Source organism: Rattus norvegicus, chromosome 8, assembly GCF_021556685.1.
Source record: "Rattus norvegicus strain SHRSP/BbbUtx chromosome 8, alternate assembly SHRSP_T2T, whole genome shotgun sequence".
Classification (NCBI taxonomy): Eukaryota; Metazoa; Chordata; class Mammalia; order Rodentia; family Muridae; genus Rattus; species Rattus norvegicus.
Genome location: NC_141541.1, coordinates 47,836,007 through 47,850,916, shown reverse-complemented (window position 1 = coordinate 47,850,916; position 14,910 = coordinate 47,836,007). Strand labels below are relative to the sequence as shown.

Here is a 14,910-nt window from a genome sequence, read left to right as displayed (position 1 = left end):
TGCTGTTATTCAATAAGTGTATCCAGAACTGATAGGAGAAATGGGTGATATTACTTCTGGGAGGGAAATTTGAAGATATTTAGAACGTTTTTCAGTGCCAGAAAACAATGGATTGCTAAATTTCTGTGAATACATGAAAGGGACACAGGCATGACTTAAGAGGATTTCCAATCTACACATCTGAAACTAATTAAACAGAAACTAAATGCAGCAGTTTATGATAAAATATTATATAAAAATAACAATTAATATATGTGAGTCAATAGTGATTTAACTATTTGATTAAATGAATAAATGTAGTTAAGATACAAATTTATAATACACAATTCTGAACTGAGTTCTCCTTTCAGGTAAATGGAATACAATCTCTCCTTTAAGAGTAGGTTGCATTCTATGCCCTCTGATATGCTATTATGACAACTGTACCTTGCTTTTACATGCTTCGGTGGCCTTCCTCTAGCAGACAGAAATCAAATATACATCCTCACTTAAGTAAAACTACCTGCTTTACAGTGATATTCCACCAAATACCTTGTTTGTGTCCTTAACTGTCCACATCCTCACAGCTAGAAAGGCAGTTCTAGAATTGTGAACTTGAGAGGTGTCGGAGATGTCATTAATACTATTACCAAGTTGAGACCTTAAAAGGAATTCTTGAGAAAAGAAAGGCGACATCAGGTAAATGCTAACAACATCCAAATAAAGCATGGAATATAGATAACAGTAATGTAACAATCTCAGCTATTTCATTATAAGTGAGTTACTGTGGTGATAACTGGAGAGGAGTCAGAACAAAAGGACATAGGCGGCATCTCTGTAACAGCCTTTGGGCTTAGAAAGATTTCTCTGTGTGTACAGTATTCTGAAATTAAAACTCAGACTTCTTTACCTGGGGATCCAGTCCATACACATACAGCCACCATATCTAGACAATATTGCTGATGCCAAGAAGTACATGCATGCTGACAGGAGCCTGATATAGCTGTCTTCTGAGAGGCTCTGCCAGAGCAGATACAGAGGTGGACTCTTGCAACCAATGATTGAACTGAGAACCGGGGTCCCCAGTGAAGGAGTTAGAGAAAGAATTGAAGAAGCTGAAGGGGCTTACAACCCCATAAGAACAACCAACCAACCAACCAACCAGAGCTCCCAGGAACTAAACCACCATCCAAAGAGTACACATGGACAGACTCATGGCTGCAGCTGCATATGTAGCAGAGGATGGCCTTGTTGGCCATCAGTGGGAGAAGAAGCCCTTGGTCCTCCCAAGGCTTGACACCCACCCAGTGTAAGGGAATATCAGGGTGGGGAGGGGGGAGGGGTGGTTGGATGGGTTGGGGAAGGAACACCCTCATAGAAGAAGAATGAGGGGGAATGGGATAGGGGGTTTATGGATGGGAAACCAGAAAGAGGATAACATTTGAAATGTAAACAAAAAAATCCAATAAAAATAAAATACTAAATAGACCAAATTTTTTCAAGAGATACATCTTTTTTAAGAAATATTGAAGATCAAATCATGAAAACAGGTCTTCCCTGGTCACAGGATTCATATGTATGTATGTATTCAAGGAGTCATAGAACAAAAATATTTTAGAAAACCCTCATTTGTACTGATCATGTACATATTTTTGCCATTATTTCCTGAACAATATAGTCTAGTATCTACTTACTTAAAATAACAAAATAATATAAAAAACCCGACTGTCAAAAATTTCTACTTTGATCTCAACAAACAAACAAACAAACAAACAAGGAAACAAAGAAACAAACCACAACAGCAGTGAAAAATAAATAAATAAAAGAAAGCAAGAGGGGGACAAGCACATTTGTAGGGGGAGGTGCTGATTCCCTAATTGCTTCTTTATTATGTCAATAAAGAAGTAGGGAGTCAGTAGTAGGGTGAAGGGTAAAGGTGAGATTTCCCAGTACCAGGAGAAAAAGATAAGGGAGGAAAGAAGAGGGGTTTTGAGCCAGGCTTTGGAATAGGAAGGAAGCAGCAGTCACGTAAGATCTTGAGGGGGCCAGGATCTGTGGCCTGCTGATGTAGAGTAGCTGATAAAGTTAGGGCAGGAGAGTCTGTGCCCAGCAGCTGTGCTATCTGACAGGTTCTAAATTAATAAAGCTGTCTAAGTGTTTTCTTCCACGGAGCAAAGTTTGGCAGAGATAGATAGAAACCCGGCTGGTGATGGCAGCTTCTTGAAGCTAGCGGTTAAGGAACAAAAGAAAAACTGAAAGGGAGCCAGTGGAGCGTGGACAGCAGCAGTTCCTGGCTTGCTTTGCCCGGTTAGGGGTGTTTGCAATGGATCCTGAGCTAAGCCAGGAGGGGCTGGGAGTGAGATCAAAGCTCCCAGGACCAGAAGCAGCCAATCTCAGAACTAAGCTGGGAGCAAGCAAGAGCCATGGTCTCTGAAAAGGTGGTAGCATGTTCATAAAATTACATGCAAAATGCCTTTGTGTTTCAGAATCATCGGAATAGCACTTGAAAATCTCCAGCGCTTCTCAGGTATCACATATAATTTAATGCCGATAATCAATAATTAATCAATTATTCAAATCCATGGATGAGGGTGAGAGGAGTTTGTTGTTCACAGGGTGGCTATCAGGTATTTTAGCAAACCTTGTTTCATTAAAACTGGTTAGAACCTGGACCATGACAGCCCGAAGAAGCAAGTTCAGACATTTATCATTAATAAGCCAATTAAAAAACAAAACAAAACAGGAAACTGTGAATAAATAGAAAAGAACACCTAGGCAGTGTGAGCATGTTATAAAGAGGAATAAAGAGATCCAGAGGGTCCGTCTTTGGGGTCCTAACACGAAGATAAGGTAGGAGGTATTCCTAACTCAGCAGTCCTACCAACACTGCTGTGTTGCATTTTACTCCAAATTGAAAAATTCAGTTCTGGAGGGAGGGTCAGTGGGATTCAGGAAATATGCAATTCACAAGTCAGAGGAAGTTACACAAATTTATAATATTTCAAATGTCTCTTTGTCCCCAAGGTTATGTAATATAGACAGTGAGAACTGTCAGGGGAAGGAGATTCATTCCTATCAAGCTAAGTGCCAGTCCTCCAGGGAACTCAAGGAATGTGACTTTCATGAATGAATACCAATGAGAGTAGGCTTTGTAGTGATCCAGTGCCTTTGAATCATTCATGATCCTGTAAGTAACAGTTCAGCCATATTCCTGTAAGCAAACCCAAGAGACTTGCTGGTTTATTAAACCGGATGTGGGTTGAATGCATTCATTACTCTCTACTTGGGGAGCTTGGTCTCACAGGCCAAGGAAAAGTTACCTATACGACATATTAGGGTCCAAACAGGGACCAATGGAATCAAAGATGTTATGTTGCAGGGCCCCTGTAGAAAAAGTTGCTGAGATATGGAGTGAGGCTTATCTGTGTGTAACAGGAATGTCTGAGTGGAAAACCATGTACTACTACCTTTTCCTCTGTGAGGTAGGACTGTGTGCCTCCTCTCTGTGTGAGCATTTACATGCCCTCTGTAATGGGTAATAGCAGATGAAACCAAGGCCAATAATTTGTGAATGGAATGTATTGGGGTAGAAGTCTTGGATAGCCAATATCTTTTTCTACTTGTCATTGCTTGGCATCCTTCCTCGGTGAATGGGATTTGCTGTGTAGTTGAGTTTTGTTTCTACCTCCTGGATAACAAATTAAAGAACATATTGTTGTCCATGAAAGTAAGATGTTTTGGATGAGATCATAAGTAGGCTATTCTGTCTGGGGGATTTTTTTTTTTTGTGGTAGGTGACGGTGGCGTCCTATGCTGCTGGAACTTGTCATGACAAGGGGCAATAAAGAAATTGTCCTAGCTAGTTTAATGTCAATCGGACACACAAACTTGTGTAATCTGAGAGGGAGGAGCCTTAATTGTGAAGTGCGTCCATAAAATCAGGCTTCAGGCAACCCTGCAACATCATTCTCTTAGTAAGCGACTTTGTGGGAATGGCCAGACCATTGTGGGTGGTGCCATCTCTATGCTGATGTTCCGGGGTTCTACAAGAAAGTAAACTGTGAAAGCCATACATCAAGTCAGTAAGCCGTATTCATTTCTCAAGGCCCTGAATCTGCTCCTGCCTGCAGTTCCTTCCCTGTTTGAGTTCCTGCCTTGGCTGCTTCAGTGATGAACTGTGATGTGGATATGTGAGTGAGATAAACCCTTTTCTTCCCAACTTAATTTTGATCACGTGTTTCATCACAGCAGTGGAAACCCTAATCTAAGAGAGGAATGACAAAATGACAGACAAACAAAAACACACATTAAAAAAGCTAAGTGAGGGGGGGTCCCCAGCACTTTGATGGAGTGGCATCAAATATAGAACAACTCAGAGACCCCATGTAATTACTAGATACGATTCTGAGGGAGGCATATTCTAGTCTCCATAGAAGGTCTCCATAGGCAGAGGACTCCTTAGGATCAGTTGTTCTATTTATTATGACCACCTGTGGTTTTCTCTAACAGTGTCTGTTACAAAGAGAATCATCTTTGGTGAGAACTGGGGGTCTATACTTGTCTGTGGCTGTAAGAATACAGTTTAGAATTCAGTTAGGAATCCTGTTTTGCAGTGGATGAAACTGCATTGTACTTTTAAATCCACATTGGACACCTTGGAAATTAAATTCAGTAACTCATTCTGTTCTGCTCTCACACAGTGATTCCAGATACATCTGATTTCTATGGCTATTAGCCAGAAATAAGTCAAAACAGACATAGTCCCTGAGTTGAGAAACATTGCCTGGTAATGATAGACAATATCTCTGCCTATATTCTTTAGGCATTCTTCTTCTTCCTCTGCAGTAGCTCTCCTTCATGAGTTTTAGAACCTTTTGTTTGTGGTAGAGTTCTTTTTTTATATTTGAACCTATCTTATAACTATGCTAATATTTAATTATTGCATTGCTTATCAGTTCTCAAAATTATCAAGGGTAGTTCAAGCATGTATTTTCTTATAATATTTATATATTCGATGAATAAAAAAATACTTGGTAATAAAATGCACCGTTTTTCCTTATGTAGTACTGTTGTGCCAAAAACGTCTGTGAACCCCAAAAAGACCACCAAGGAGCTGAATCTGATGCAATTGCATTAGGGTCTCTTTATTGAAGCTTGAACTTGGGCCACACCACCGTCTCTGATGTAGGAGAATAGGAGGGGCCTTAAGCCCAGTTTCAGGCAAGCATTTAAGAAGGCAAGAAGCAGGTATCTAGCCTGGTACATGTCTGATGCTGGGGTGATTTATGGACTTTAACATAATTGGCTGGTGCTGTGTGCAAGCCAAATCATAAACTTAACTTCTGTTTTCCTCCTGATTGGCAGTTATTAGGAAGTGAAGTGTCAGGGCCAGTTTTGTAACTTGGAGGTGCAGAATAACCTAGAAACTGGTGCTGGATGCAAGTCTTGTTAGGGCTTGTAGCCTGGAGACTGGTACTAGGTACTGGCCTGTTAGTTAACTTGAGTTCAACCTTAGGTCATGTTCTCTAAGGCAGAGTTTGAACCCAAAAGATTTGTTCTCTCTGTACCCATGAATATAAAAAAATTGTTGAATGGTATTTTGTTCCTATAACAAAGAAATACAAATTCCATTTGCATAAACTTTACAAAGCAAATTCAAACAATAAAGATCAACATCATATTTACACATGTTTTACATTAGGATACATATATGTATAACATGATATATGCATATGAGGGAGGATAAACATATATGCAACTTTGTATTATAAGAAATTCAGTTGTGAAGATAAGACATTATTCACACAGGAAAAATCTCTTGACTTCCAAATATTTAACTTCTCAGGATGAGCTAAGCTGACATTGCATTGACACTACTAAGGTCTGGGTTTTAAACTAATAATGAAGTCTGCAATGTTTTACACCTCTGATCAGGCAGATGATATTTCAGATGCAGGTTAATCAAATAATCATGATGGGAAAATCCATCCCTGTGTCTCAGTGCACAGTATAACATATGGGGCAGGTGAAACATTCTATTAGGTAGAGATGTCTATGCCTGTTTATTTCTATTTTTAATTTTAATTAATTATTTGAGATTTTCATACAATGTATTCTGATCACTTTCATCTTCTTATCCCCTTTTCTCCCAGATCTTTCTTCCCCATTTCATACTCACCCAAGTTTGTGTTCTCATCAAAACAAAACACGGAATTTCATTTGTACCATCTATATAGTTTTAGGTGTGTGGACATTTAATGAAGGGTTTTAGAGATACCAGAAATCACAGCCTTAAATAAAGCTAACTCTCCCACTCCCAACGCCTATCAATTATCCATAACTCCTCAGAGAGTGTCAGGATATTTGAACATCCTTCCTCCTCAGGCTGTGATTTTGCCTGGCTTTAGCTTGTACAGGTCTTGTGCATGATGTTCCAAGTGCTATGAGTTTATGTCTAATGGCCCTATTGTTTCTGGCAAACGATATAGTCACCCACCAATGCTGGCACTTACAGTTTTCCTTCCTGCTATTCTGCAAAGATTCCTGGAAAAGGCAGGGGTGATAGGAATAAGAACCATTTAAGGTAGTGAAGAACTTGGTGACATAAAGGAAAAAAAGTAGAATAACTTAATAGGACAGGATGAATGGATTGGGAGATAGGAGGGGATGGTAAATGAGGGAATATGGGGAGAAGGCAATTGATATCAAAGACTTTCTGAAAAACTAATGATACATAATTTTCTAAAATATAAACATATGCACATTGTTTTCTTAACACAGCTGTATTCCAAACTTTAAAGCCTAGAGAGAACAGAAATTATAATAACCTATCATTTGAAGTTTGACAGCAAATAAAAGGGAAATAAACTGACCTATGATAATCTGGAAGCTAAACTAGAAGGAAATAAAAACACGGATGGAATTTGGGGACAGAAAAATATCTTTATGAGAATCCTTTTTCATACAATTTCATTAGAGCAACCTTGACACCCTTATTTCTCAGGCTGTAGATCAATTGGTTCAGCATGGGCACAACAATAGTATAAAATACAGAAGACACTTTTCCTTGGTCCATGGAGCTGACTGATGATGGCTGCAGGTACATGAATGCAGCAGACTCAAAGAAGACAGCAACGGCTGATATGTGTGAACTGCAAGTGCTGAAAGCTTTGGACCTGCCCTCAGTGGATTTAATTCGGAGGATGCTGGCGATGATGAAGATATAAGAGCTTAGGATACTCAGTGTTGGGAAAAGAATATTGAAGGCACTAAAACATAGAACAACTACTTCATTGATAAAAGTAGGGGAGCAAGAAAGCTCCAGTAATGGGAAAAGATCACAAAAGTAATGATTTATTACGTCAACCTTACAGAAATGGACTCTTAGCATGCACATTGTGTGAGCTGTGGCACCAATGAAACCCATAATATACACCCCAAATATCATCCAGGAACAGACTTGGTAGGACATCATAGCATTATAGAGCAAAGGGTTACAGATGGCAACATAGCGGTCATATGCCATTGCTGCCAGCATGTGACACTCTGATATAACAAAAACCAGAAAGAAATAGAGCTGAGTCATACATTCAGAGTAGGAGATGGTGTTCCTCACTGCCACAAAGTTCACCAGCATCTTGGGGGTAATGACTGTGGAATGGCAGAGGTCAATGAAGGACAGACTGCTGAGGAAAAAGTACATGGGGGTGTGCAGGTGGGAGCTGAGCAGGATCAGAGTAATCATGCCCAGGTTCCCCACCATTGTTACTGCATAGATTATGAGGAAGAGGAAGAAGAGAGGTAGCTGCAGTTCTGGTGTGCTTGTTAATCCAGCAAGGCTAAACTCAGTCACCATGGAATGGTTTCCTGCTAGCATTTCCTCTAGTAATTCCCTGTAGGAAAGGAAGAAAAGGTTAAGACAGGTATCTTTTGTCCTATCACATACTGAAGTGTGAAATAAAGTTCAAGCAGTTTCAGTCATGTATATTTAATTTGATGGTTACTCTCTTATCAGTTAAGATAGTAGAGGTACAAAAAATAATATTTGTAAGTAGATAAATATAAGATATATCTATTCGTATTCATGATCTACACTATGGGAATACATTAGTATTCATTTCATGAACAATAAAAGAGAGACCTGATGGTTGTAATGAAAATTTCTAAGAAAGTTTCGAGCCTAAACTGTAATTATCTCAGACTATGTACAGAGAAACTGCTTTTGTATTTCACAATCATAGTAACATACACATACACACAAATGCACACATAAAACAAACACAGAACCAATTATAGACATAATGTCAATGGGTGAAAGACTTTTCACAAGCAGTAACAACATGAGGTATATATTGTGTACACTTACTTTACATCATAGTAAAAACAAAAGTCATATTAATTGGACAGTAAGGAATAAAACCATCTTTACATATAAATGAGTTGATCTTTTAGATGCAAATTTTTAAGAAATCTCTAAGAAAGAATTATCAGAATTCATTCAAGATTATCAAAATTGGAACCTAAACTTAATAGGAAAACTAACCAACCTTAAAATCCATCTGCAACATCATGAAAATAATTATAAAAACAGGAATAAATTAAATGAAAGAAATAAAAATTATTTCACTTGCAAACATAGGCATGTTTTAACAAATAAAGCTTTGCATAAATGGAAGCTTATGCAAAGACACCCCATGTTTATGAATCAAGAGATTCAATATTGGGGGAAAAGGCACTTTTACTAAACTGATGTACAATTTAAGCTTCATTCTTATAAAAATCTCAGTTCTTTCCCTGGCATGTAATGATCATAAAACCGACAAACATGGAAGAAACATGAAGAAATCAGAATAAATAGGAACAAGATGAAGGATTTTTATTTTATTTTATTTATTCATTTTTTTGGAGTAGCATCTAGTTATGTAAATCTTGCTGGTCTGTAACTCACTATGTAGATCAGGCTGGCTTTCCAATTTAAGAGATCCACCTGGCTCTGCCTTTTGGATTAAGGGACATGTCACTACAGCTGGTCAAAGTGGAGGTTGTGAGCTTTTTTGTTTGAAAACTTTCTGTTTCAAAACTGTCATAATATAGATACACAGATAAATTGAAGGAAATTAGCAATCTGGAAAATTACACGTATTAATAATTATACAATTTTAAGTCTTTCAAAATAATTCAATATAGAAGGATTTTATTTTTGTATTTCCTCCTATGAATATAAATTTGGAGCAGAGACTAAAGGAAAGGCCATCCAGAGACTGCCCCACCTGAGGATCCAGCCAATATACATACAGTCACCATCCTAGACATTATTGCTGATTCCAAGAAGTGCATGCTGACAGGAGTCTGATATAGCTGTCTCCTAAGAGGCTCTGCCAGAGCCTGACAAATAAAGAAGCAGAAGCTCCCAGTTAAACATTGAACTGAGAACTGGATCCCAATGGAGGAGTTAGAGAAAGGATTGAAGGAGCTGAAGGGGTTTGCAATCCCATAAGAACAACGATACTAACCAACCACAGCTCCCAGGGACTAAACCACCATTCAAAGACTATACATGGACAGACCCATGGCTGCAGCTGCATATGTAGCAGAGGATGGCCTTGTTGGGCACCAATGGGAGAAGAAGCCCTTGGTCCTGCCAAGGCTGGACCCCCCCCAGTGTAGGGGAATGTCGGGGTAGGGAGGCGGGAAGGGGTGGGTGGCTGCGGGAACACCCTCATAGAAGCAGGGAAAGGTCGGATGGGACAGGGGGTTTATGGATGGGAAAACGGGACAAGAGGATAACATTTGAAATGTAAATAAAAATATCCAATAAAAAAAGGAATTTTCAACAAGTGGACAATTAGGTTTAAGTACACAAAAACATTAATATACAATTATTTCTTTCTCACACCATATTCAAAACTTAGCAAAACAAATGGGCGCTACCACCAATAACACTGGATAAAAATAAAAGACTAGATATTTTATACCATGAAATTGGTGATTGTGTCTTGATAAAGATGCCAGAACCCAAAACTATGATAGAAAAAGTAAATTAGACAAGGAGAAAGTTGAAAAAAATTATGTTTTAAGAGCTACCATCTATAATTTGAGAAGACAAAACTCAGATTGGAAAATATATTTTAAAGTACTGTCTCTTTAAAGATTGTTAGTAGGCACAACTAAGTCTTACATTTTAATAATAAATAATCCAACCAGAATTAGCCAGAGAATTGAGTAGTGATTCTTTTATTGGAGAGAAACAAATTACCAATATGTACCTGAAATATATCAATTATTGTTAATTATTAACAAACAACTCAATTAAAAACTAGGGTATAGAGCTAAACTGAGAATTCTCAAAAAGAAGTACAAAAGGCTGAGAAATTTTATTTATTTTCAATTCTCCTTCACTATCAGGTAAATATACATTAAAACTACTTTGAGACACCATTTTACCCTAGTGACAATGGCTAATACAAAAACACACAAATCAAAACAAAAATGTCAAACAAATTCTGCCTCATATGTAAAGGGGAAACACTCATTTCTTGATTCTTGGAATGCAGCCACTATGAAAATCATGGTAGAAAATTTTTGAAAAGCTATACAGTGGCCTGGTGGTGGTGATGGTGGTGGCCACCTCCTTTAATCCTAGCACTTACGAGGCAGGTGCAGGTGGATCTCTGTTTCTGAGGCCAGCCTAGTCTACAGAGTTCCAGGATAGCCAGGGCTATACAAAGCAACCTTATCCATCCATCCATCCATCCATCCATCCATCCATCCATCCATCCATCCATCCATCCATCAATAGCTAAACAATGACCCCGATTTGTATATATAAAGCCTAACTTACTTACTATTTCTATCATGGATCTTTTGTTTTGGGTGGTAGATAAATGCCTATATTGAATTTGAAGCTTCTCAGTTTCCACTTTGAATGCCAGTTTTAACTGTATATAAATTTACTGAGTTGTACAGCCTCTGAATCTGGTTAATTTGGGTGTTCGATATTTTTATTCCCAAGGAAAAATATTTTGACATATTATATCAATACTATATGTTGATATAATAAAATAAGAAAAAACTAAAGTTTGAATGCTCATATAATCCAAGTATATGTAATTTTGAGGTATATTCCTAAATGACTTTATATTGTACCACAGAAATATTTGCTCATCTCTCTTCATTGCGGTTCTATTCTCAATTCCCAATAAAAGTTACAGGTGGGGGGTTGGGGATTTAACTCAGTGGTAGAGCGCTTGCCAAGGAAGCGCAAGGCCCTGGGTTCGGTCCCCAGCTCCGAAAAAAAAAGAACCCCCCCAAAAAAAACCAAAAAAACTACAGGTGGTATAATGAGGAAATAGAGAATAATGGAGCAAGAAGGATTATGCAGGGTGGGAATAGGAGGGCCGGACAGAGGTGGGAATATGAGGAGGAATGACTAACTTTGTAGTAAAAACTTTGAAAAAGTTGTAGGGAAATCTACTACTGTAGAAGCCTCCTAAAACCTGTACACATGCATATGTAAGAGTAATTTATGGGAGTTACCCCATAATGGATGGGAAAAAGTACCTCTAGACACCATAGACTATCAAATAAAAAAAGTAGTGTTAGGAATGGGTTAAATTTTAGAGTTGTTGATCACCTGGGTTCTCTAGACCCCTAAAGTTTACAGGATATTGCTGTTCATCTCTTAATCCTTATTAAGTAGATGGTGATTTACATTAAGTGTATTACAGAAAATGAGAGACTGTAGCATGCCTACATCTAAATGGGACATCTACATTATATCCTTCCTTCAAAGGATCAAGGATCTTTGTGGAAACAGAAGAAAAGGACTCTATTTGTCAGAGGTACTAGATGAGAGCAGTGAAACTGTTTTCTATATACAACAGGTTAGTGCACATGTGAACTCACAGTGGTTGTGTCAGGATGTTATACACAATCAGGCTAGACCAAACCCAAGCATGAAGGAGGGAGGCAGTCAGGAACCCCTAGGCCTAGAGGCACTAACCATATGTGCACAGAGTGTCCTACATCCAGAAACATACTTGCAACACTATGTGAGATTGAAAATATTTTAAAAAGAACACATTGTCATCCATGAAAACATACATATGAGCAACATCATTCTGACTGAGGAGGTTATGTTTAGGAATATATATATATATATATATATATAAATCTTTCATAAATATATATATGTGTGTGTGTGTATATGTGTGTGTATGTATATATGTATATATATATACATATATAAAACAACAACTAGAAATAGAAGCTATACATTTTAAAGATAGTAGGAAGGATGTCTGGGAGGTTTAGGAGGAAGGAAAGAGAAGGGAGAAATGTTATTATTTCATTATAATTTAAAAAACGAAAAGTAATAAAACCAAGACAAGACCAGGGATGCATCTCCGTGGTAGAGTACTTGCATACCATGTACAAGGCTATATGCTTAATTACAACACTACAAATAAGTAAAATAAAATAAAAAGATTACATGACATAAAAACAAAGAGTTGAAGAAACAGAGTGTATTGACCTGAACACAGGACACAGTTTCCATAGTTTCCATATTCTCTGCTCCTTCCTTTCTCTTTTCACTTCCCACTCTCATCACTAACAAGTCACTTTTTCCTATGTTTCTTGCTCTCTACTGCAAATGTGAGATATTGTATCCAAAATGGGCAAACTCATGCACCATCCATTGAGATTTGGCCGAATAATCCTATGGGTAGGCATGAAAGCCAATGTTTTTGGTTCTGAGTATTGGGTGGTGTAATACTCAGATGATCCTGGGAAGCCAGACCACTTTAGAAATTTAACCCTATGTCTGCAACACTAACCTTTTCCAGGTATAACAGGAAATAGTTTCATTTCTTAAGTCTTGCTTTCTCAGTTGGAAACTGTTTATTTAATAAGTCAAAATATGAGTCACCTGAAAAAAAGAACAAAGTGGAATCACCATACATCACTGGTGGGATTATAAAATAGTAAAGTTTTCAGAAAACAATTGGGTAAGTCTCTTTAGTTAGCCATCTCCTACTGAGGACAATGCTCCTGTTTTGTGCCAGTTCTATATGTTACTAAAGAAGGTTAAGAACATCTAATAGCTGTTATGGCTGACTCAGAATAAAACCAGACTTTCTGACCCCCAAATTAGTGATTATGTTTGGATTATTTTAGTTCATCTCATCATTTTACCTCAATCAGAGACTCTGAACTTCCTGTTGATGTGAATGTTATGAGTCCTGCACAGCTCATGTGTTCTGAAGTTTATCTCTTGTGAAAGGTTGTCAAGAAATGAGACTCTAAAATGATAGCATTAGTTTAATACAGTAATGGTATTAGGAAAAATAAATCTGTTATCATATGTGGATCCCTAAAATAAGTATGAGTTCAAAATGCTCTGTATATTCTAACATGTTTTGTCTTCATCCTTTATTTTTCAATATTACATAATGCAATGGGTTGGCCTCATATGGTGTAGCCCCTGACCTTGGATATTCCAGCCCTCAGGTACTTCAGTAAATGTCTTATCATTATTGAGTACCTAATCTGTAGCATTTATTTATGGATGTATAACTTAAACAAATACACACATCCTTCCATATTTTGACGCTTCTTGCTGGCAAACTGTTTTATCCATTCCTTTCTTTTCTCTCACAAGGCTACAAGCTTACATCAAGAGTCTGGCCCCATAACAGTGGCCCGGTTATCACTTGCCTAGTCATTGTGACTTTTGCAGTAGTTACAGAGTTCTGACCCACTCGGAATGACCAACTTCCCCTGCAGTCTGAGTCTTATACATTCTTTAACATCCTACTGATTTCCCATTCTTTGCTACCACCACCTCCAGTGTGGTGGTACCTACTGTCTTTGGTGGAGAATTCAAATAACATTCCCTGTGTGACAGTTGTCTTAACACCTCTTGGATTTATCTTGGAGATGGATAGAGCATAAGAAAAAATAAAAAAATGGTTTTTAAAAGTGTTGTTAAAGTATAATCAGGTTAAATTTGATCAGTTTAGGAAAACACAAACACCAATGATGCCACAAGCATAATCAGTACATCTTTCAATAACCAAACTTCCTTTTATCACACTGTGATTCTTGATTTGTTTCATCAAGATTATTAATATGGGAAATGCCATGTTTTGAGTATATAATGCCATATTGTTGACTGTAGATATTATACAGTGTTGAGCATTTTGCAACTCAATTCATTTAAAATGTAGTAAAGACTAATAAACACTGAACATATTCACCCCATCCTCTGATAATCATGACTGCATTGTCTGCTTCAGTGGCTTAGAGTTACCTTATATAAGTAGAATCGTTCAGCATTTTTCCTCTAGTGACTGGCTTATTTCATTTAGCATAGTATCTTGCAGATTTACTCATGTTTTTGGAAGTGGAAATGGTAGTGTGCATTAGTGTAATAATTTTCATGTACAAACATGTGGATTCACAAAATCCTAAAATGTAATAATAATTAAAAATGATTTATTAGAAGAAATGGTGTAGCTAAAATGAGGGAGGTGATAGGTACATATGAACAATACCTATATTTAACGATAAGGTTATAAATTATATTTCTCCACTGTCGTTGAAGTATATTTGAAATTAGCTTACATGTAGTATGCCTGTAACTAGTAAAACAAAGACTGTTTATCATGCTTAAGAAAAGTACTGTAGTCTCTGAGATTCAGCTTGTGTTAACATCAAAATATCCCAGCACTTAACACACGTGTAAGAAGTTATTAGCTCTAAAACATGACTCAGCTGCCATTATGAAACTCACATCATGTCTTGAGAACAGAATTCATGAAGATCCTCCAACATTCTGGGTATGAGAAGATATTAGAACACATTGAATTCAAATACTCACTTTGTCTCTACTTGGAAACCAGGTGAACTTTCCAGCAAATGATCCTTTCA

The 14,910-nt window shown here is 37.5% G+C and overlaps 1 protein-coding gene across 1 annotated transcript; it reads right to left on the bottom strand.

Moving 5' to 3' along the window:
- Positions 1-6,922: 6,922 nt before the first annotated feature.
- Positions 6,923-7,855, bottom strand: Or8g4 (olfactory receptor family 8 subfamily G member 4). The gene has a single exon (NM_001000792.1). It carries the CDS (start codon positions 7,853-7,855, stop codon positions 6,923-6,925), a length of 933 nt encoding a protein of 310 aa, NP_001000792.1.
- Between the last annotated feature and the right edge of the window lie 7,055 nt (positions 7,856-14,910).